Source organism: Pogona vitticeps, chromosome 3, assembly GCF_051106095.1.
Source record: "Pogona vitticeps strain Pit_001003342236 chromosome 3, PviZW2.1, whole genome shotgun sequence".
Classification (NCBI taxonomy): domain Eukaryota; kingdom Metazoa; phylum Chordata; class Lepidosauria; order Squamata; family Agamidae; genus Pogona; species Pogona vitticeps.
This window is the reverse complement of record NC_135785.1, coordinates 107466759-107491578: the sequence shown is the minus strand read 5'-3', so window position 1 is coordinate 107491578 and position 24820 is coordinate 107466759. Positions and strand designations below refer to the sequence as shown.

The 24820-nt window shown below is 41.5% G+C and overlaps 1 protein-coding gene and 1 long non-coding RNA gene across 3 annotated transcripts; one reads left to right on the top strand and one right to left on the bottom strand.

Annotated features, from left to right (window-relative positions):
* Nucleotides 1-3870: 3870 nt before the first annotated feature.
* LOC140705871 (uncharacterized) lies at nt 3871-24047 on the bottom strand. The gene is made up of 2 exons (XR_012085449.2): nt 23928-24047; nt 3871-4986 (listed from the first exon to the last, which is right to left on the bottom strand). It is a non-coding gene; the product is annotated as an uncharacterized LOC140705871 (long non-coding RNA).
* On the top strand, nt 11323-19988 carry LOC110083685 (pulmonary surfactant-associated protein A). Of its 2 annotated transcripts, none has more exons than XM_020802308.3 (4): nt 11323-11488; nt 13531-13584; nt 16644-16721; nt 19445-19988. In XM_020802308.3, the coding sequence occupies exons 1-4, from the start codon at nt 11407-11409 to the stop codon at nt 19819-19821; spliced, it is 591 nt and encodes a 196-aa protein (XP_020657967.3). In that variant the 5' UTR covers nt 11323-11406; the 3' UTR covers nt 19822-19988. The 2 variants fall into 2 exon arrangements, with proteins under 2 accessions (XP_020657967.3, XP_020657966.3); XM_020802307.3 differs by having other exon boundaries at nt 11324-11488; nt 13531-13620.
* Nucleotides 24048-24820: the final 773 nt, after the last annotated feature.

The following is a 24820-nucleotide window of genomic DNA, read 5'->3' as shown; positions in this document are numbered from 1 at the left end:
GGGAGGGCATATCATCGGATAACGGCCCCCATTTCATTGCGGACGTTGTTCAACAGGTGTCCACCTATCTAGATATAGAGTGGAAACTCCATGCCGCACATCGGCCCCAAAGTGCTGGCCAGGTGGAACGCCTCAACCAGACCCTGAAATCTCACCTTAGGAAAATGATGCAGGAAACAGGACTCGGGTGGGTTGACCTCCTACCCCAAGCCCTCCTCCGCATCCGGGTCCTCCCCAGAGGAAAACTTGCCATCAGCCCCTATGAAGCCATGTATGGCCGCCCGTTTGTAATCAGCTCCATCCCGGATGAGAGGTCCCAGTTGCCTAGGAAAGGGGGGGATGACTTGCGTAACTATCTTTTGGGTATATCCCGACTTTTGCAGGAAAATCACAGCCGGTTACTGGAGAAGCATCTTGTGACGCTTAACGACCCCCTTCATCCCTTCTCCCCGGGAGACTGGGTCTATACGAAATCTCTCCCTGGCTCGCAGTTCGGCCCGCGGTGGAAAGGTCCTTTCCAGATATTGCTCACCACACCCTCTTGCGTCAAAGTCGAAGGGCAAGCCGCCTGGATACACTACACCCGGTTGAAAGCCGCGCCTCCGCCACAGGACTTCATCCCTCCTCCAGTGCCTCCCCCTCCTGATCCCCGAGATCTCCGTCGTGTACCGCGAGACCGCTGGGCGGTAAAAGGGATAGACGGTCTCAAATTTCTGTTCCGGCGACAACACCAAAACCCCACGATCTAAGGACATTTGCTTGCTCTGGACAATAATGGTTTGGTTGCTCGGTATTCTGATGCTGTTTTTCACCCAAAGGGGGGCTTCCTTCGAGGAGAATACTATGGTTCGTCTACACCAAGAGGTGGTTCGCCACGCAGCTTTGCCTGATTGTTGGATTTGCTCTTTCTTCCCTTCCCATGGCCGTCTTGGTCTCCCCTCGTGGCCGGTCCCCCTGGAACTTTCGGACTGGTACAACAAGTCCATTGATGCCATCGAGGTAGGCCTTTCAGACGTTCCCCCATTCACATTACGGGGACCCCAGCGCCCTGCCGCTATCTGTTTCAATAAGACCATAAGTCACAAACCCCTCTTGGGAGTCTGGGCCAATTGTTCACTAACCTTTTATTGGGATGGGATGACCTGGATGCTAGAGGGTGCCTCTGTTCCATTTCTCAATCATTCACACAACAGCACTAAATATACTCTTTACACACTTTTCCTACAACATCCAGCGAGGTCCCGTGCTCCTAAACCCCTCATTATTAATGCTCTACATGCCTTGCAACATCCTACGCCTCTGCGCTTAGACTCCGGGTTCTGGTGGTTCTGTGGCCTAAAAGCTCTCAAAGTGTTGCCACCAGACTGGGAGGGCACATGCACAATTGGGTGGCTATGGCCAGGAGGCATGCATCCTCGTGCTGTCTCTGAGATTAATTATTCATCTCGCTCCATACATCGTTCTCCCCGTTCCCTCTCAAAACCATGGAAGTGGTCTGTCGGCACCCTCCTGGGACGGGCCTTCCTCCCCTCTGTAGGGGTGGCAGAGAACTACAAGGATATCTACCTCCTGGCAGACTTTGTCTATAACACCTCAGTGGCCCTAGAAACTCTTGAAAACATTACGGCGGATGTTCAAACACGCCTCCAGAATGAAATTATCTCTGTCAAAAACATGGTTCTACAACACCGCCTTGCGCTGGACATGGTTCTTTTGCAACAAGGTGGGATTTGTGCATATATTAATGAAACTTGTTGTATTTTCCATGACGAACAACAAGGTTTGATTTTAGACCATGATAACCTCTCTGCCCTGATTCGCAAACATCAATCTGATCGTACACGTACATATACGGCGCTTAACGCCGAGAATTGGGAAAATTGGGATTGGAGCAAGCTCACCTCATGGTTACCTGATTTTTCCACCCTTAAGAGTACTATTCTTGGAATTGTTTTGCTCATTGCGGTTGCTTTATTCATTGGTATCCTTGCTAAGCTTATTGCTATGGCCACTGCCCTGTGCCCTTCTATCCCACGCACCCGAACTCAGTCCAGGTCCCTTCAACGGGAAAGTTTAAATTCAGCCATCTTATTGCTGTCAGAATTTAAAAAGGGGGGAGTGTTAGTAGACCGACAGACATAATACATTTAACATGCTCAGAGGCTACCTAAATGTATTCCTGCATATCATGTAATGCTAAAGAATCCTCTGTATTGCCTTTTACTAATATGTATGTAATGCTAAGGAATCCTCTGTACTGCCTTTTACTGATATGTATGTAATGCCAACTTTTTGATGCATGTACCTTGTAAGCAATGTAATACTTTACTTCTGATTATTGCAACAGAAATGTAACATTTTATTCTTGAAATGCATATCCTGAAGATTGGCCAGAGAAAGAACAGAGTAGAAGGAGAAGGGGGAACCAATAGTTTACACTTCAAAAGCTACAACATGCTTCACTTGTGAGATAAGCCAGACTACAAGAGGAAACAATATAAGGGTAATATGAGGAGATATCCTCAGCTATCTTCCTCCCCAAAAGAACAACAAAGGGGGCCATCTGACTCAGGGGCAGAGTCATCAAGGACATTTATGAAGACAAATACCCTAGATAGTTGACCCTAATGTGCGAGGAGAAGAAAACAAAAACGCCACAAATCTAGCAACTTGGGTTATTTTACATATACAAAGAAAGTAACATCAACATGGGGAAGGGAGATAAAAGTAATTCAGATGCACTCCTTGCAGACATCCTGACTCCTCAAGAGAACATCTCAATCCTAGGTCAACTGGACACGAGGGCATAACATGGACATTGTAGTCCGACCAATTAGAATAACCTCTGGAACTTCTTTGGCCAATAATCAGGAAGATCCTATGTCAAAGACCCAAAGAACCAATCAGGTCAAAACCCCTATATCCCCAACGCTGTATCCCAAAACCTATATAATGTTTATGCTTCTATTGTTCCGGGTCCATCTCTGCCTTTAAGAGGTTGGGCCCTGGCTGTGTATTTTAATAAATTGGCATAATAGACAGCTGGTCTTTGCATCTTGGTCTGTGTTCTTCGCCGGAGATAAAGAACCCATTTTCAGGGGTAACACAAGAACAAGGCTAACTGTGACATTGCATCTGCATTACCCATTAAAAAACACGTAAGAGTCTTTTGAAAGCTTTATCAGAGGTGCATAGCAACCGCAGTCTTAGTATTATTATTAGCAGTATGCTCTACACCTCAGCACATATCAGTAAAAGCAATACAAATACAAAAATTTAAACAAAACATTTAACAACATTAATAATTATACAGATGTGCACACACACACACCAAAGAATGGGCAGGGATCCAAGAAGAATTAAGCTAACTACTAACAAACTAGTTACAAAGTTCAAGAAAGTATAGCAAAGTTGCAGGTCAAATTTTAGTTTGAAGGTAAGAAAAAAGAATCACTTTAGCTGGAATGGAAATATTATTATCTAACCACGAATTCCCCTGTGCAGTCTGGTGAAAAAACTTCCTACTTTCCTTTGAGAGCCTGTCTGGATGTGCTATTTTCCAAAGCAGCCAGAATCCTGAACATTTTGAACATTTAATAATCATAGAACTGCAGAGCTAGAACGGACTCTATGGATCATCAAGTCCAGCCCCTGCCAAGGAGGTACCGTTAGGAATCAAACTCCTGACCTCTGGCTCCACAGCCAGATGCCTATTGTTGATTCTGATGAAAGTATTGCCCACCTGTGTGTTTGGGAGTCTGGGTGTATTGTACTTCTATGAGTCAACAGGGTTCATGTTCAGATGCCAGATTTAGAAAATTCTGGCTCTGTTGATGCCTTTACCAATTTATTTATTTATTTTTTAAAAAAAAATCCAGCTAGTATCTGGCAAATACATTTAGATTTGGTTTATGTAAGATCCTTATTATCCCTTTGTGCTCTTCAGGTGTTCCTCATGCTGCTAAGTACAGCCACCTGAGTTTCAAGAAAGCATCAAGCAGCAGATAGGGCAGCCTTGGAACTATCACCAGGAATTCCCTACACAATATATTCGCGAAGGCTTTCACAGCTGGGATCTAATGGTTGTTGTGGGTTTTTTGGGTTCTTTGGCCATGTTCTGAAGGTTGTTCTTCCTAACGTTTCACCAGTCTCTGTGGCCAGCATCTTCAGAGGACAGCATTCTGAAGACACCAAAGCATCCAGAGCACAGAGTGCTGTCCTCTGAAGATACCAGCCACAGAGACTGGCGAAACATTAGGAAGAACAACCTCAGAACACGGCCAAAGAGCCCAAAAAACCCACAACAACCATCAGTCACAATAGTTCCGGTTCAGGAAACACCCCAACTTCTTGCCCAATCATGCAGGAGCAACTCTCTTGTTAAAGTTTTAGGAGAGGTAGCCATGTTAGTCTGTGCTAGCATATCAGGCAGTGGACTTGTTCATAAAAACTCACATTAAAATGTATAGCAGTTAGTCTTTAAGGTGCCACAGTGTTTTTGTCTTCTTTGTTTTTTATTTTTCTTTCATTTCTTGTCTGCTACCCTTGTTAGAGTGGACAAGAAAGCAGAACATCTGGACTCCAGCATGACTGGGGGGGGGGCTGTACTGGAGCTGAGAAGGGAGCATTATCTCAAGGAAAAGACCAGGCCATTGCTTTTCCCCTAACATACTAATTAGCCCATTTATATTAGCGAAAAGCTTAGTCTATTGATGAATAGTCTGGCTTTTGGGAAGACCGCAGCAGACCTACATTTTGGGGGCTCTGGATCTTGAACTGTTATGAGGGGTGCTTTTTTGCAACAAGCACCAAAATGCAATAAAAAGGTGTATTATGACAGTCAGGGGAAAAAAAAGCACTAGTAAGGAATTTTCACTCACCTCTAATTCTGAGAATGTGATTTTTTTAACTGGCAGCCTTCTTATCAAACAGACTTCAGCACTTGTTAACAGTAACAACTAGTACTTGTCACACAACACAGCATTGCTATGGCACAAAAAAAGCATGGTGTGAACACTGTGCACCATGACTAAGTCCCCTTAAACCTAATTACTGATTATTCATGCAATATTTAAACAGTGATCAAGTATTTGCTGGGAGAAATCATTTCTAGTGGAACATTTGAGAATCAGGATATTCACCACATTTCAAAAGTGTTTGGGAAATGGTCCAGATATTGTTGCATTTCATGAGTGAAATTCCATTATAAAGCTTTGTTTATAAAAGGCTTAATTCCACGCTGTTTAATACAGAGCTTTATTATATAAGGTGCTTTACTACAAAAAGCTATGTGCTTGGAGGGTTTGTTTATGAGCAACTGTGCACCAATGCTTGAATGGAGAAATCTACAACTGTTTTTGCAGCTAGATAAAAGCTGAGAAACTAAAAATACAGCCTTGTATAAGTTTAACTATGTCCCATTGATTTCAATGAAGTATATTTCTGGGACAACATCTATCAGATTAGATTGTTAATCATGTTCTGCTCTGCTGTCTTGTAACATGAGCTTGTCAAACTGGAGGTAAAAGTAAGGAGACAGCAAGACGGTAGAACTGAATAATTTTTTCACATTAATGCCTGCCATTAACAACATTTCTACACTACACAAACAGTGAAAGAGAAGTTCAAAAGCACTTTAAATGTTCCCCACAAAAAACAATTCAGTTCCCCCACAATCTGATGCACATAAGACCTGCTTTTTTATTTGCTGCCTAACAGTATTGGTGAACTTAAAGAAGCTACACTCTGTGTTCCAGACCAGAATCAATACCTTGATTTATGCCTTTGATCATTTTTAAACAGTTAAGATATCCAGGAAAAATCAGGAAAATGCTGTGTGGTCCCCAAAACAATACAAATGCAGGGACAGGTGATGATGCTTTTATTAGACCATTTTAAAAAATATAAGAAAACAAAAAACAAACAGCAATCTTTTGATAATTCATCTTCCTCAGGCTGTGCACCAAGTTCTCATGAGTTGTTCCATAGGGACTCTTTGTGTTCCAGAAGAAGACAGAAGTGGGAAATGAGGGGAGGTCAGAATGCTTGGCCACCTTTTGTTTAGACAGATGGGTGATGCATTCCAAGCCAATGGCTGAAGAAGGGATTGAAGCCAAACCCTGCTCCAACAGGCCTCTTGCAGATTGCAGGCTATAGCTATCTCCATCTCAAAAGCTACACCTGGCTCCTAACAGCGGCCATGAGACTTTGGGACTTGAATAAAAACATATAATTTTGGAGCTACCCACAAGAGCTCGGTGCACAGCCCAAGGAAGATAAATTGCCATCCAAAGTTTTCCATTTGTTTTTTTTTGTTTTGTTTTGTTATTTTGTTTAAGCAGCCCAATAAAAGTATCACCTGTTCCTGCACTGAGATATCAAGACGCCCACTGCTGAAACAGTGTTCAAGGCAACCTATAACAATATTAGAAGCAAAATATGCATATTTTAGAGAAAAAAAGGAAAGAAGACCCCAAGATAATCCCAACAGTTAGCCAAGATGGCTGCAGGCTGGCAGAGCTAAATTCACTAAGGCTGTACTAAATCCAACACTCTCCCAGACTAGGGATGTTGGAAATTATTTAGGATTATCCTGATCCTGGCACAGCATTATGCTGACACAGAGGCTGTGAATCTAAACTGAGAGGGGTTCAGATCTGACATAACTGAGCTCACTTCTCCTCTTGTCTCTCCACACTCTTTCTTTTTAAAGGTTGGGCTTTTCTGCCAGCTGATCTCAGCCAGCACAACAATTTGTACTGATTTGTAACTGATCAAGTTGTACTGGCAGATCTGAGGTCAGACAGCAGAGGGGGCTCTTCTGCCAGCATAAGAGGCTTTTCTGCTCATGTCGAACCCAGTGCAGCTGGCTTAACCGTTGCATTTGGATTGCCCCTTAAAACTACGGGATACATGTTAACCTTTTCTAAGACCAATAAAAAGATCTTAAGAAGCAGAACAGATGCCAGTCTGCTGATGATACAGAGGACAATCTCCACATCTGGGCTTTTGATGATGTGACAAATCTGCCAGGAGTTGATTGGTCAGAGAATCTCTTGCTGAACCAATCGCGTCAAGTGATAGAAGAACGGTTGGTTGAGGGAGAGCATTAATAGTTAACAAAGAGTTAACTCAGGAGAGGAGTGTGGGCTTCCAGGGAGTTTTTTCTCATAGAACTTCTTCTAGCATGGACATTTGATTCTTTTATCACATGGGACTTCAGGCTTATTAGATTGCCTTGTAACTTTTATGCTTATTAAATAAAGAACAGCCTGAAGAACGTACAACAACCATCGGATCCCGGCCATGAAAGCCTTCGAGAATACATATTCAAAATACCTAGTCAAATAATATGTGTAAACACTTCTCTTGTAGTTATTTTTAAAATTACAGTTTAATGTGAAAACAGGACAAAAGTTGCTTATAAATTAACATGTGCAGAACTGGTATGGGCCAGAATTAGAACTGTCCATTCAGGTTGTCATATCTGAAAAGGGCTCTATCCTTGATAATTTCAGGGGAAACCACATTGGTGGAAGATGGTTTATCAGCTAGTACCACTGCTGGCCAGAACATTTCATAACAACAGCCTTTAAGAGAGATTATCTCCAAGATCTTGATGTCAAAGCAAAAGATAGAGCATTTGATCAAGAAAGTTGCCTAAGGTTTCATCTGTCTTCTTTCTTAAGCATTGGGGAGCAATATGTCCTCCTGCATTGCTTGTTCAAGGTCAAGCGTGTCAGATTACTAATCATCATTTTGTTCCAGGTGCCTGGGTACATACCATAAATAATATACACAAAGGATCTGTGTTTTATGTAAAGATGTACATAGAGAACAGTTTGCAGATTATCTTAACTGCCTTGGTGTTTGGAGGGGTGTTTCCCCTGTGTTGTTGAAAATCACATATCATTATTTATGAATTAGATCAAGTCATATGGAAACCTTATGCTTGCAAATAATTCTCAGCAGAAAAATGTTTGTCTCAGATCTATTGCCTTGCCCATGAGGGTTTTTTCCTTATTGTGCCATATCTTATTTCTAAGAGGCAGGGAATTAATACTGTCTGTTGATAATTCTTTCTTGAATAATCTTCTTTTCTTTTTCTTTCTTTTCTTTCTTTTTTTTGTAATGGAGCAACTCTGTAAATAAAGGGTGGGGGTACAGCACTCAAGCAAAGCTAGCAACTATATAACATGAATGTATATCAGATAACATATGCTATAAATTGACCCTCATCTTGCCTCTCCAGTATTCTGCACTGGAACGAGACGGTAAGTCAACCACCTCTCTTTAAAGGCTATCGTTTTGTGACAGATTTCCTGGAGGTAAGCCTCACTGAAGGCAATAAGACTTATTTTTCAGAAGCCATGTATAATATTGTCCGCTTAAATGTGGTGTTAAACTTCCCAAATTTGTATACTTTGGAGTAAGCCCAGTGATCTTAGGATGTGATCATGTGGGGAAATGGATCACATTTTGGGCTGCTGGTGGAATGGTCTGCTAAGATCTATTTCCTGACAATCACACAACATATGGGAAATTGAGCTCTAAGCCAACCCTGATCTGTGCCCAAGGTGGACTTTTTAAACCAGCTGTAAGGCTACTAGTTATTGGGACTTAGTGATAACCCAGTGAACTGAAGGGTAACTTTAAGGGGGAGATTGCTTCCTGTAAAGCAATTTTTTTTTTCTGGTGCAATCAGGGTGTGCCTTTCCTGCACCCTCAGTGAAATGCTTATGGGTTTTACCTACTATTTTATCATTATGTTCTGTCCAGAATGCAGACAGTAGATATGGTTGCATGCTCTGATGACTCTCCATCAGCTCCACAGGTTACCAGTCTGTTACGGGGCTCAGTTTAAGGTGTTGTTTTTGACCTTTAGAGCCCTAAACAAATGCCTGACACCAAAGCATCTTACAAATTGTCACATGCCATATGATCAGTGTGCTCCTAGTTCTTCTTTATTTTCCTCTCCAGGTATAGATGAATGACAGAGATGTCTTTTTCACATTGATCCCAGAATGTGCTACATCATTCCAAAAAATGATGGTGTGATTGTGGAGATTCATTTATGGGCACCTGGAACTTCGAGCTTGTAGCAACAGGCTTAAAGCTGTTTTAGTTAGGCTGATGATTCAAAAATACAGCTTCCCCCCCTCAATGTGTGTTTATATCCTTGCTGTTTTTACTACTACTACTACTATTACTGGTTAGAACTTGTACCTGTTACATAATACGAATCAATGGTTTTATAATTTTGATTGACCATGTCTGGTATTTTTGAATAATAATAATAATAATAATAATAATAATAATAATAATAATAATAATAATAATGATGATGATGATGATGATGATGATGATGATGATGATGATGATGATGATGATGATGATGATGATGATAATAATAATAATAATAATAATAATAATAATAATAATAATAATAATAATAATAATAATAATAATAATAATAATAAATATTGCAATAATATTCAATATGCCATCAAATCAATTCCCACTTATGGTGACCCTTTTCAGGATTTTTAAGGTAGAGAATACTCAGAAGTGGTTTACCATTCCCTTCTTCTGGGGGTGCCCTGGGACTGTGTCGCTTGCCCAAGACCACACAGGCTGGCTCTACTCACAGGAGACACAGCAGGGAATCAAATTCCCAACCTCTGGCCCCACAGCTGCATACCTAAACCACTGAACTATCTAGCCAGTTGCTTTTAATGTTTTGTTCTATTTGCTTGTTATTCACGTGCTTTTACAATAATTATTCACTGTTCTTTTGCATATATGTTATTACTCAAGTATTCTTTTTAAAAAAAAATAAGATGTGAAAGGATGTTATGCAATCATTCTGATGGAAACACAATTGAAAATTAGGGAAGTGTCCCATCTTCAGACAAATGTGCAAGAACTAAATCAGGGGTAATGTGTGATTCTTGAGTGAGTAAGAACAATTAACTGCAGTTCACCCATAGGGCAGAGGAACCACAACAGCACCTTTGTACCCCATTTTGGTCGAGTTAATAAGATGGTCAGCTGGTTCATTAGAGGAAAGGGAAAATAGAAAGTGATACAGTAGATTGTAGTGCTGCCACCAAAGAACAAGGCAAGAGAAAAATGAATCCCTTGCAATAAAGCCGAAGATCTGCCCCGGACACTCCAAGCGCTGAGTTGCCAGGAAGGGCTCAGACTGAGGTCATTGTGCATTAGATATGCACATCCCCTTGGAGTCACCCTGGCAGCCATTTCACAGAGCTGTAGGACAAAGAGAAAAACTTAACACTGCTGTTGCAATAATTTCTTTGTGTTCTGGAATATTCTTCTCCGTTGTGCTCTTATTCAGCTTGGTTTACAAAACTTTACCAAAGTCATCATAGGCATCCTTCAGTCTTGAGAGACTATGGTAACATGCTCTGTATGGAGGACTTCGATGCTGTACGCGAAGTTGGAGTGTCCTCTCCAGAGCATGAAGCCTGGGTAACATAATATAGGGGATAGGCTGTTACCCAAGCAGCAGATCCCCCCTCTCCACATCGCTGAAATGGTCCAATGGAAAGGCAAGAGCCAATACAGCTGGTTCCAGTGATGTCTCAGGAGTTGCCAGAACGACACGAACTTCCTCTGGGACTCCAGCTCCAGATTTTGCCTCGAGGTTAACTCCTGAAGCCTTTTCCATAAGTGGATGTAGCCACAAGGCAGTGAAGATTTGAAATCAGAGTTTTCCTTCTCCTAGATGGGCTGCCTTCCCAGGCTGATGAGCCCCACCTACCTGGATTTACCAAAGTATTTTGCACTATTAAGATTTTGGGGGTGTATGCGAGTGTGGAAGGGTGATTAGGGTGCTCCATAATTTCACCCAGGGCATAGCTTTTTGCATCCCCTGCCCCAGTTCCTGGGGTGATTATTATTGCTTAACTGGAGATTTAGGAACAGTGTCGTGGATTCTGGGGACAAAGTGAATCGGAATGTTTCATAAGTAAAGTGTTAGGGGAGGCCTGGGCAAAGTGCGGCCCGAGGGCCACATACAGCCCGCGAGCCACTCCTGTCCGGCCTGCCAGACATCAAAACCATTTATAGCTTTTTGTCTAAAGTTGATCAGTTGCTTATCTTTAACATACCGCAAAAAACTTCTTTAGTTTTTGTGAAGATTAACAAGATTAAAATAAAAACCATCATAACATCACTGTTTCATTTTATTTTTAAGTAATGTTGGTTCAGCCCCCAAATGCAGTTCAGATTTTTCATGTGGCCCCCCCTACAGAAATTAATTGCCCACCCCTGGGTTAGGGTTATCTCCTATCAGTGTGCCCTTTGTTTCAATAAAGAGTACATTGGAAGGTCTTTGTGCACCCTTAGTGAAAACGTTTTCCTTTTTCAGGTTGATTGAACAGGATGTTGTCCTTCCAGCTGGTTCCTGTCATTGCAACCATTGCTCTCTTGCTAGTAGCAAGCCATGCTTTGCAGCCGTGTGTGGGTAAGTCTGAGGGGGAAAAGCTCCCTGTTGCTCACCATCCTCAAATGTGCCCCAGTTCCATTTACTGGGCCCCCAGAGTCTCCAGTCTGAGGCTGGACTTTGTAACAGTGATGTCAGCCAGTCCACATCTTTTAGAGCAGTGGTTCTTAACATGGGCAATAATGCCCCCCAGGGGGCGATTTCATTTTTCAGGGGGGCGGTAGAACGAAAAGGGGCGGCATGGGGGCGCTGGAGCAGAAGGGGGAAGGTAGGGGGGCACTGGAGCAAGCCAAACCTGTTAAGATGGCTGCAGCCTTTTTACAGTGTGCATGAATATATATTTTCCTCCAATCTTAATTTAGTTTCAGAGTTTTCGTCTTCAAATTTTTAGTTCCTGCATTGTGGTTTGTTTTTATGCCCTTTTTATATTTCTTTTTGCGTCTTAAAATTGGCTTGCAACTAAATCATTAAATGTTACTTTTTTGGGGCATTTCATTTTCTTGGAATTGAATTTTGTTTTCAGGGGTCATTGGATTTAAGTGTCATAAACAAACAAACAAACAAACAAACAAACAAACAAACAAACAAACAAACAAACAAACAAACAAACAAATAAATAAATAAATAAATAAATAAATAAATAAATAAATAAATAAATAAATAAATAAATAAATAAAAAAGATATCATCACTGCGGGGAGGGGGGGATGATAACTTCCTCAATGGCTCAAGGGGGCGTTTCTTTCAAAAAGGTTAAGAACCACTGTTTTAGAGGACGATAGCACTCAGCCAACAAAGGTCTCCTAGGTCAAGCAATTCATCCTGCTCCTGGAGAATCTGCTACCACTGTTGATTGTACCACTTCCTCTGTCTGAGCTGCTTCTATGTCAGGGTGGTTATGGTGGGTCAGAGTTCAGCTTAGCACCTGTGTCACCATTGCAAGGGCCCAGATGGTGTGACAACTGGTGCTCCTCCTCCATGTGTTTTACCACAGTGAAGTGGGCTCATTCTTCCACTCATAGCTCAGCAGCAATGGCCAGTCTTCACTTAACACTCAGAAAATAGGAAGTAGGCGGCATGCTTGGCCTTGAGAAAAGAAGATTGAGGGGAGATCTGATAGCATTCTTCAGATGCTTGAAAGTTTGTTATTAGATATGGGGCTATTCGTATACAAATATGAATACCCCTGCACAGGTGGACATAACAAGGATCCATCCCCCTGGGGCCAGACTGTCCACCCACCTTCTGCTGCTGCCGCAGGTTCTGCAGTCCCTTCTTATCACTCCGGAGATCATGGTTGACTAAGCCACCTCTGGCAGGAGACAGGATGATAATCCTCGCTTCCAGGTCAAAGAGTGCCTCACCGACCAGGTGCTCCGGAGTGATAGGAAGGGAGTGCAAAGCCCGCAGCAGTGGCAGAAGGTGAGTGGATAGTCCCTCATTATGTCCACCTGTGCAGGGGTATTCGAATATGAATACCCCCATCTCTATTTGTTATACAGGAGATGGTCAGGATCTGTTCTCAGTCATTCGAAAGTACAGAGCATGTAATAATGGGTTCAAGTTACAAGATGCCAGATTTCAGCTAAATACCAGGGAAAAAATGTCCTGTTAGAGGAATTTGACAATGGAACCGATTGCTTCAAGAGGTGGTAAGCGCTCTGACACTGGTGGCAATCTGTCAGATATACTTTAATTTGGATTCCTGCATTGAGCAGGGGGTTGGACTCAATGGACTTATAGACCCTTTCTGACTCCACTATTCCATGATTCTATGTTTCTCTGAAAAATCTACTCCATGAATGTCTTTTGCCTGGGGAAAATGGCATTGACATCGAGGTTTTTCCATTACCAGTGAAGGGTATAGCTGAGCTTGAAACAGGGATGGGTAACTTTCCAACGAAGACAACAGGACATGATGGACAGGGCCATCCGGCGAGATCTGGAGGGCTAAACCAACTTTGGATTTCTTATGTCTGGATGGGCATTTTTGCTTGTTCTACTATTACGTGGGTGATTTAAAGAATGTGCCAGCTTACCATGAACATGTTTTCTCTTCATTAGGTCTTCAAGGTCCTCCTGGAAGAAATGGGCTCCTTGGTCCGCAAGGGCCAAAAGGTAAACCAGGTGAAAAGGGAAATCCTGGGCCACCAGGTAATGGAATAGCATTGTTCAAGTGTGCTTGCTGACCCTCAGCATCATGTATTCTGCCAGCCCCAGCTCCCAACATTTGCACATTTGGAGCAATGTCTGAAAATGGGAGACTCCTAGGCACAGGGCTTGGAAACATTACTTTTTTGACTGTTTGTATCCAGTCAATGGATAGATGGAAACAGCAGATTGGGACTAATCTGGGCTTTCCTAACCAGGGAGTGACCATTTTTTAAATTTCCCAGTGCATTGTTGTTCCATAATCCACTCCAGTGATGGGTGGCTAGGCTCCCTTATAAACCTGGCACTACCTAGTATGGACTTCACTACACTAGCTAGAATGGCACATGGCACCCACTAGAAGGGACTTCATGGACTAAATTGGTATGGAGTCACCAAGGGTGATGGAGGAGGCTGAGAAATGGGTGGTGTTACTAAAAGATCTTAAATGGAAGATTGGCCACTCTATTTTATCTTTCTGGAACACCTACTATTATTCAGACGGGTGAAGTAAGGTTGTCATTAATCATTAGTGGACTTAAGGTTGCTGTCAAATTAATGACACTAATTTATTAAGTCGGTATTAGTGCCTGAAGTGGTCAAGAGATGGAGGAGGATTTCCATGTGTAGAATTTGCTATTGTGGTGAATTCAGCCCTCTAATATCTCATATTTTCTTAAAATAGCCACTGCCCAGTGCCCAGAGTATTATCAAAGACAGATTTCCTATGCACATATATAGTATCTTCCTTTCATACAGCCTTCAATAACATTTTTATTTCCTTTCCTCACCACTGAAAATGGCCAAACAAACAAGATAAAAGTAACAACAATTCAAAGTTGGTGGAGCTACTGCCAGTTCCGGACCGTCTAAAGACTGCATGCACGAATCTCCCTTCCTCTTCATCATTTGTGCCATAAACATACAAGTGGGTTGTGTATGCTGAGATGAACATCACCATGTTCATCAGCATGGCACCCCTCATATGCTGATCGAATGCTTGAGTAGTTTGTTCTACGCAGGCAAGCCCCATTCTGTCATGGAAAAATATTTTACATGCAAAATGAGAGGGGGTTGTGATAGCCCTGCCCTTTCATTATCACTTCCAGCATCATCTTATGCATAAAGGGCAGTATATTGGGAAAGGAGAGACTCCTTTACTGCCAACTTCTACTTACTCCCTCCAAGGGCTGAGGGATCAGAGAAGGACCAGTGTCCTCCCTCTTCTTATATAAGCAACTGAATGAGGTGGTTTTCTTAGGTTGGAATAGCTACAGTGGTGCCTCGCTTTATGATTGCCCCGCATTACGATGAATCTGCTTTACGGCGATCTTTTTGTGATCGCAATTGCGATGGTCTAAATGGGGGAATTTTGCTTTGCGATGATCGGTTCACTGCTTCAGAACCGATTCGTCGCAAAACAATGATTTTTAAACAGCTGATTGGCGGTTTCAGAATGGCCACCGGGTAATTAAAATGGCTCCCCGCTGTGTTTAGGGACGGATTCCTCGCTATACAGGCAGCGAAAATGGCCGCCGTATGGAGGATCTTCGCTGGAGGGTGAGTTTTTACCCCATTGGAATGCATTGAACGGTTTTCAATGGGGTTTTTATTTTCGTTTTACAATGTTTTCGCTTAATGGTGATTTTCCTGGAACAGATTATCGCCGTTAAGCGAGGCACCACTGTATTTTGTTTGTATAACTATATGTGAAGAAGAGTGCAATGTGACATTTGCAGACTCGATTTTTGTTCAGTTTCGTGCCTCTATTATTTCCTGCAAATTGCTGCTTGCACTTTTAGGAGCATCTTGTTAGTCTGTATCATGTTTCTGCTGCTGTAGTTAATGATGTGGTCAAGATTAGACTTTTGCAACACAGTGTTCAGCATCGTTCAACTGCACAGCCCCCTGAAACCAGAATAGATAGTTACCAGTGCACAATCTCAGAAAGATTATCCAGTAATAGCAACAGTAATAAGAACTGAAAATGACAGCTAAACTGAATGTTCTAGCTCTGGGTTAGTGGCATGTTCAGTGAAAATCTCTGGCTCAAGAGAAGTCCACATAACTGTGGGATTCAAAAGGCCCTAAGTCACATGCATGCTATGAAATACATAAGTCATGGATCATGCTAGAAGGACAGAATATCTGCAGGACAGGGTTTTCTGCCCTTGCCAAAATGCTCATGAATTAGGAAGATCATTCTAAATGATGTATCCTCAGTCTCAACTTCTGGACCACTAGAGGGAAGCATTTACTCTTTAAAAAACAACAGAAAAACCTTCAAGGCTTCATGTTTGTAGTACTTGAGCAGAATGAACTTTGCTACTCAATTCAAGTCAACACTACAGAGTCCAGACACCACAGTAACAGAACATCCTTTAATTTTACAGTGTCAGTTCACCACCTTGATCTCTACCAGTCTTCCTCTTTTGAGCCACTGGATGGCTGTTATCCACAATCCTCTGCATTATAATACACAACAAATTATTGGAGGACCAGCTGCCCTTCCAGGAAGATTTTTTGTCATCACTGATTTTAAGAACATCTAGTACAAATTATGGGAAGAACATCTCAAAACTCCTGGTTTTCATTTGCAGTATAGCACTTTCTCGCACTTTCACTGGAATTCTGTGCACATTTACTCAGGAATAAGCCATAGTATTTCCAGGGGGTGCCCACTCTGGCATGTGCACAATTGGACACAACTGCTGTTCTTCTTCAGATGTGTTAAAAATATGTATATTTTCCACCAATATTGTTTCATCATCACTATGACTACTATGCTGCTAATCTATTTAATATAGCAAAAGTTCTTTCAGATGGCAAAATATTCAATAACCTCACAATTCAGAATTATTTATATTTACTTTATAATTTATTCATCATTCCCCATTTTCCTATCATAGGCTTAGATTCAGGATGGTTATTAAGGCCCAGTGCTATCTCATCTAATGAATTCTATATCATAACACCCAATTAACAATTATAATTATACTAATTAATAATGTTGTTCTTGTTTACAGGGCTACCTGCCTCTCGGGATACTACATTACAAAATTATCTCAAGGAACTCAAACACAGAATTGCCAGACTTGAAAGAGGTAGTTTGTTTCTTTGTTATTTTTTAAGAGCTTCCCCCCGCCCCCCGATTACTTGTACATTCAAGAGGAGGTGACTTCTTGTTCTTATTCTGATTATTCTAATTGCTGCCTAACTTTATCTTGTTTTTTAAAAAATAGTGGAAAGGGTATTACATATCACAGCTAGGATGTCTCCAATATATTTTAAGTTATAATTTAAAACTTAATTCAATTAATTTTTCAAAATTTCCATGGTTTAATTTAGTTTTAAATGCAGTATACTAAAATTGGGAGAGGGGAAGGGTTCCCTGTCCTCTGATCATGAGCCACCTCTGCTGACATTGTAATCCTGTGCCTAGATTCTACAATTTATCATCACATTCTGTATGCATTAGACAAGCAAACACTCAAAGAGGCTTAAGCCTGTCATGTGATGTCCCCCTCAAATGTGAGTGTTAGGCATTCCTTCACCACAGTCCACAAGCCACCATTGCATGGTACAATGCATAACTTTCCCACTTCAGTAGAATTTAGGCAAAAGTGAACAACAGCCAAGGAGAGACAGATACTGTATGTACCTCTAAATGTATGTGGAATGAGGACTTCTGCAGGTAGAGCATTTCATGCAAGAACTTTAAAACTGTATTTCCCAAATCGTACTTCCCTTTTGTACCTAGTTATGAAATACATAACTAGGTCCTAGAGACAGGCATAGCAAAATAGAGCTTGGAATTTACTTTGTTGGACTATATCTCCAGAATGACTCATCCAGTTTTTCAACAAGTGTGAACATTATTCATACTATGTAAAAGAAAGACAGCAAAAGGAAGGGAGGAGGGGATATCAACCAACTTGAAATTTGGTGTTGGAGGAGAGCCTTACATATGCCACAGACAAACAAGAAAACAGATAATTGGTTGTTCAATCCCTGAACTCTCTCTAGAGAAAAAATGAACACGCTAAAGCTATCCTACCATGCACATATAAAGGAAATAGAGAACTGACCAGAAAATATTGCTGGGCAGTAGGAAAAGAAAACAACCTAGCATGAACCCCGTGGCGCAGTGGTTAAACTGCAGTACTACAGTCAAGCTCTGTTCATGAACTGAGTTCGATACAACAGATTCAGGGAGCCAGCTCAAGGTTCACTTGATCTCCCATCCTTCAGAGGTTGGCAAAATTAGTACACAGTTCAGGCAAAATTTTATTTGCACAGTTATGTTGTAAACTACCTAGAGAATGCTCTAGCACTATAGAGTGGTATATAAGTTGAAACAATAGTTACAGAGTTGCTCCATTACAAAAAAAGTTGAAACAATAAATAAATAAAAGTTGAAACATAAATAAAATAATAAATGAAATACTGTTGGTTTGTAAAATCCAAGCTGACCTGTTAATGATAGGGTATTTTGGAGTTCATTAACTCATAAAGCCATCACCCATCAGAAGTGACTTGATGGCACATAAGATTTTTTTTTAATGACCATGCAAATGTATAGTGATAAAATGGGTGGCATGGTTGAGACTATGACAAGATATAGGTACCAAAGCTCTGTTAACATTAAGTAAGTCCATCCCCAACTACCAAGGAAAATACAATAAGTTGACAGCTGAAACAAGTTGAACTTATGAGTATTTCTTTTCTATTATTTTTTAATTTTTCTTTTAAATATTTTTGGAATGAGACACAGAATCCCTTTGCAAGCATGAATACCGGTCTGGCCAGGAAGAAGTTAAAATTAAATTGGGTTCTGATTTACAAATTCAAAAATTCAAGTTGCCACAGACCTGGCACTGATTTCTCCTTTGAAGAACAGTGTCAGGAGCCTGGAATCAAAAAATCCTGAGAGAATGTTTACTGAAAGCATTCAGGACTAGGTCAAACATAACTGCTCTGTGCTTTTGTAATGCAGAAATGCTATAAATATGCCTTACAAATTAGTGTGCTAATTTCATGAAGATCCATGGCAAAATGTCCTCTTTTCTAAAGGGGACATTTTCTTTAAAGTAAGCATTTTTTTAATTCTTTAAAGAAAATACCTGTTCAGTGACCTTTAATTTCCCTAAGCTCTCCAAATATCTCTCTTTCCTGCCCCAAGCTGCAACAATGTATCTACTTTGCAAAGTTCTTGCTCACTATGATAAGAAATCACTATTTCTCCCTTTTGAAAGGCATATTTCAGCCCCTACACCCTGTATTCTGTCAACATTTTTTTAAAAAGCAGATAGGTGCAACCATTCTTTTTCAAGATAAGTATAATTTGTCTTTTCAATGCATATGAGCTATTTTAAAACTGTAGGCATTTAGGGTCACGTATTTCTGAACTGGGTGTAAAATAGATTTACTTTTAAAACATCATTACTCAAAAACTCTTGTCCCAAAGTCCCCCCAACTGAAACAGAACAAGAGCAGACTGTCTGTTCCATTGTTGCTAAATTACTGCTAATCTGAAGTCCAGTTTAAACATAATATATATTTTTATTTGTGATGCCCCCATTTTTAGAATTTCCTTGTAGAATGTTAATTTGCTCTGCTAGCACACGATCAGCACTGCACTCTCATGCAGCACTCTCATGCAGCAGCAATTCATCTTGACTTAGGATAGAGGGAGTCATCAGTCTCAGAGGAGCAAAATATCACAGGCTAGATGTCTGTAAATCCCATGGTTTATTTAAATTCAACCCAAAAAGTGATAAGGAAAATCTCCAGTGATTCTAACAATGACTTCTGTTTTGTTTTGCAGCTTTGGCTTTGAGTGGAATGATTTCAATTGCTGGCAATAAACTGTTTGCCAGTACTGAGAAGACAGCGGAGTTCGACAACATAGTAAAAATATGCAAAGCAGCTCATGGCAATATTGCAACTCCAACCAACAGGGAGGAGAACCATGCTATTATGAGCTTTGCAAAACAATTTGATACCTATCCTTATTTAGGGATTACAGAGGGACGTGTCCCAGGAGAATTCTGGTTCTTAAATGGGAACCCCCTGAATTATACAAATTGGTATCCAGGTGAGCCAAAGGGCAAAGGAACAGAGAAATGTGTGGAAATGTACAGTGATGGCACCTGGAATGACAAACCATGCAACAATTACCGCCTCGCTGTCTGTGAGTTTTAAACGAAACTCCATTTCAGGCTTTAATATAATTATTTTTTGTAAGTATCCATGTAAGTTAGGATTCTATCTGTGAATCAGAATAATTGAACATTCTTCACAATGTCACTTGACATGCCTGTGATTATTTTCTGCCAGAAAAGGAAAATCAATAAAATGTAATTCATGTTGTTTTGCCTTCTTTTTGTTTCCTAAGCACAGATGCTTTAATTGCATCCATCTTTACTTTGTTCAGAAGCAGAAATCTAATTTTGAGGGAGCTGGAGTTAGCACACAATGATAAATTAAGAATTAGGATGGGAGGGGAGAGAGAAGTACAATCAGCAATGTCCAATGCCATACCAGTCGAAATGGGTGAAATTTTGATTTCAGTTTGTTTTTGATGTGAATTTGCAAATTCATATTCAGGATGGATTTGAAATAAATTTGCAATGGTCCTCGTATTGAGGATGGAAAGAGCTGGAGACTGAAAATCATTTGAATGGGGGAGAAAGTAAAACTAACATCCATGGGGCTTTGGGAACTGAATTTGTGAATGTTTAGGTTAGAACCCCTGTGCATTCAGTCATACAGTATTTGTGGTGCTGAATTAGGGTTGCCACTCTTTTCTTTTGAGCAGCTGTATGACAGGCAGATATGACATGGCCTTCTCTATGATGAGAATAACTGTTTTGTTCTCATGTGTTATCAAGTCACTTCTGAAGTATGGTAGTCCTTATGGGGCTTTCAGAATTTGTGAAATGCTCAAGGAGTGGCTTATCCCTGCCACCTTGCATGAAGAAATGTGAAACAGGCAAAGCTTCATACTAGTGGCACTAAGATCACCTTGGTCAGTTGAGGAAGACAGCCTGTAAACATATTTTGAGTCAAGGTGATGTGTAACTTTGGTGTGTATACAGGTACTGCCATAGTTGCCACATTTTTAGAAACCTGTTACTTTGCCTAACAATAGTTTGGAATATTTTGTAGGATTTAGAGAAAAAGTTTACATGTCCAATGTCTGTCTTGCAGGCTACTGTCGGAAGGAAGGAAGGCCGGCAGGCAGGCCTATTTACTATGGATGTGCCTTAACCAGACTAGAAAATATGTTACTGCTTGAAACATTTGCCATCAAAATGTAGTGGTAACATATATCAAATTCCATCCTGGAAAAGGTGCTTATTCCTCTCAGGAGGGTGACTTTTTTTTCCCTTCAACAAGGGTTCTGGCTTTTTACAGGTCAGCATGCACATACATACCACTTATAGCCCCTAAGAATGCCAATATGGTCCTCCCTAGCACCCCAGGAGTTTCCAACACCCCCCCCACCCTCCAAATATAAAACTAGGGGATTTTTTTCTGAAAACATGAGAGAGATTTTGCCATGTTTTAAAGGGCCTCCAGCAGCCCTGGGAGCCCCCAATACTACTTTTTTTTAAAAGTGCTCACTAGAGAGTGCAAGAGGCTGTTTTCAATTTAAAAAGCAATTTTAGGAAAGTTTGTGGTGAAGATTATAGGAGTTGATGTGGCCCTCTGAGATCCAGTGTGGGTCCAGCCCCCAGATCTTTGGAGATAAACCACTCCACTTTAAAACATAAAGGTAAAGGTAAAGGTTCCCCTTGACAATTTTTGTCCAGTAGTGTTCGACTCTAGGGGGCGGTGCTCATCCCCGTTTCCAAGACATAGAGCCAGCATTTTTGTCCGAAGACAATCTTCCGTGGTCACATGGCCAGTGCGACTTAGACACGGAACGCTGTTACCTTCCCACTGAGGTGGTCCCTATTTATCTACTTGCATTTGCATGCTTTCGAACCGCTAGGTTGGCGGGAGCTGGGACAAGCGACGAGAGCTCACGCCGTCGCGTGGATTCGATCTTACGACTGCTTGGTCTTCTGACCCTGCAGCACAGGCTTCTGCGGTTTAGCCCGCAGCGCCACCTTAGAAAAAAGTTCACAAGGCTAATCCTCAGCTTTGATTTGTAGTAACTAAAATAAAACCCATATCTTTCTGTTTTTTATTCAGCTGTTAATGGGCCCAAGCTTCCAACACAGCAGCAGGTGATCAGGTGGTTCTTTGAATTCTGTTAAACCACAGTTTCCCTCACCTGTCATCAAGCCGATCCTAAGAGATTATGGGAATTGTAGTGCAGCAGTGCCAGGAGTCTCACAAGTGGTCCACCCTATTCTAACAGGCTGAAGGTGGAAATTCTGTTGCTTTGTAAGCTTTCATAGAACCACACTTTTGAGTTAGGCTTGCTTCTTTTTTCTAGTCGCATTCCCCCCACCCCACCCCACCCCACCCTATTAGCTTTGTTCCTCTAATTTCTTCCCACCATTCAACTGTTAAAAACACAGGATTTATTTTAAGCTCCTATCCTGTTCCTGGAATTAAAGACTCAGTAGAATTGCATCACTTTCTCCTTCCAGAAGGTTAGCAGCACTACAGGCTACAAACAGGAGTGGTCCATCGGTCCAGATAGGCGGGGTATAAATCAAATAAATAAATAAATAGTCTTATTTATAGCTTGCTTTTCTCTCAGTGAGGGGATCAAGGTGGCACACGGTATTTAAAACATAGAATTAAAAACACAGGAGGACATACATCAAAAACAAGCTACAAAACTGAGTAAAATACAATCGAATAAAGACAGGTCAAACGTTTAAAATCATCTTAACAAATGAACAGCATTCAGGGACTCACTCAGGCCTATTAAAAGCCTGCCTGAGAAGGTGGGTCTCCAGCTGTTGGCGGAAGGATAAAAGGGAGGGGCCCAACCTGACCTCCTGAGGAAGAGTATTCTATGATCTGGGAGCATCCACAGAGAAAGCCCTGCCTTGTGTCCCCATCAGCTGTGCCTGTGCTGCCAATGGGACTGAGAGGAGGGCCGCCTCTGATGATCTTAAGTGCTGAAGATGCTCATATGGGGAGATACAGTCCTTCAGGTAGCCTGAACCCAAGCCATGTAGGTGCTTGATGTGAAAAGCTTCACTGCTGATTGCTAGAGCTGGCCATTCCATTTTTTTAAAGCACGGGAGGAAGATAAGCTGGGTTTTGGGGGTTTTTTTAGTTGACCAGACCTGCTTCTAAACATTTTTTTAAAATGTGAAAACACTGCTGCAGCTAAAAACAGGCTTTTGAGTCAACACCTCTCACCCACATGTGAGGCATGGGGAAAGGAAATAGAATAGGAGGCGTTTATCTTAATATCATCTGCTTCTCTATAGGCCAATTAGCAGGTGTTCTCCACCTGTACAACCTGGGTATGTAGATTGCTTCTGGGGCATAGCATTTCTGCCAAGGATAATTCAATACCCTTTCCATTTAATGACACATGAATCACTCTATTCCTTCCCTTCTGTCTAAGACTTGTTTACTTGGCGTAGGTCTTTCAGCTGTTTTGTTCACGGGGCCCGCTGAATTATTGAATAGCTCAATTTCCTCTGTAGACAGACTGGCATATTGGTACAGTATTTGCATAAATATTTAGATTACTGGCATGGGCAGTGCTGTGCTTATATGTCTTTTTGGGTGTGTTTGCTTATACATTTGTTTTGTATACTGTGTGGATGTAATGATGTGTAATATAACTGCTACTAGGGGGTGTCCACTCAGGGGCAGAACCCAGAGGAGGCAGGGCAAGGAATCTGGGGTGCTACCTCTGGGTGGGTGTCTGCTGGAGGGGGCAGGGCACCGAACCACAGATTGGTTGTTTGGCCACTGGCCAAACCAGCAACTCATGTCCATCTTGTAATAATGAGAGATGGGGGCATTCATATTTGTAAACTCAGCAGCCGTGAGGGGAGACTCATACTCCCATCCCCTGCCTGGAGTGGCTAGCCAAGCAGGCAGATGGAGGAGCTACTTCTACGATTGGCAGGAAGAGTGGGATGCTGGTGTTGCCAGAATGAGTGAGTGGATGGGCCGGTTCTGGGGGACAGACCGGCCTTAGGTGCAGCCGGGACTGGGATATTCATATTCATTTATGAATCCGAATATCCCCACCTCTAGTAAATACCCATGTCTGTTAAGTTATTTTGGCACCGGGCAATAAAATGCTGCATAGGCATTTTCCCCCTTCCCAGAAATATGACAATAATTAACAGAATTATTAACAATTTTGTTGCACTTACATGACACTGAATTTCTGCTATCTGCGAGAGTCATCTAATGGTAGAGCTGGTCCTCTCTTTTTGTGTTCTCACAGGCCAGGAGGAGAATGAAGCAATTCCTCTAGGTTGCTCATCTTTCTCACTAACTTGGTGGTGACAGCTGCTGCAGGGGGAGAGCAGCAGTTAAACCACCTGAGAAACACTGCTCTTCTGCAAATCAGGTTTTCCTCTCTTCTAATCAAATCCTGATAATTCCATCTGGGGCCATGCTTCTAAAGCAGATTTAACAGACAGTAAATCCTCTTGAAGTGAGTGGAAAATTACTCCTGGAAAACTACCTACATGGAGGCCACCTTCACAACATTTTCTCACATTCTACTGTGGACAAGTAGCAGCATCCAGTAGCAGTAGGAGAACCACTGTTACAGAGATGCATCCTCAAATGCTTCTGTACTGGTCATAGATCTGCCACCACATGGACTGGGGTCATCTTCTGGGTCCTAATGACTGCTTAGAAAAGTTACTTGTTTGCATGACAGTTTTCAGAATCCCTCAGTATGCTGGAATTATTCCAGCCTTATATGATGCCTTTAAGAAATTTGGCTAGGAGGGACCTTTCTGGGTCTGGTAACTGTCAATTAATTCAGCAGTAACTAATTATTCCCTCTGTGTTTCTGATTTTGAAGAGCCTCTCTGCTTAAGGGTATTTTTCCCCTCCTTTTTCAGTCTGCTGTCTGTTGGTGTGCAGTCAATATGCAGCTACGAATCAGTTAAGGTCTGTTCATGTAACAAGTTATCTTTTTTGTACAGTATGCTGTTTTTCATCTCTTCAGAATGTGAGCAAATGGAACCTTTTATTCTTTCTCTTACTAGTATCTCAGAGTGATTTATTGAGACTATAAGTGTCAGTTGAT

Coding starts and splice junctions, on each gene's coding strand:
- LOC110083685 (XM_020802307.3), top strand. CDS start 11,407: ATGTTGTCCTTCCAGCTGGTTCCTGTCATTGCAACCATTGCTCTCTTG. Junction 13,621..16,643: donor GGGAAATCCTGGGCCACCAG/GTAATGGAATAG, acceptor TCTTGTTTACAG/GGCTACCTGCCTCTCGGGAT. Junction 16,722..19,444: donor AATTGCCAGACTTGAAAGAG/GTAGTTTGTTTC, acceptor TTTGTTTTGCAG/CTTTGGCTTTGAGTGGAATG.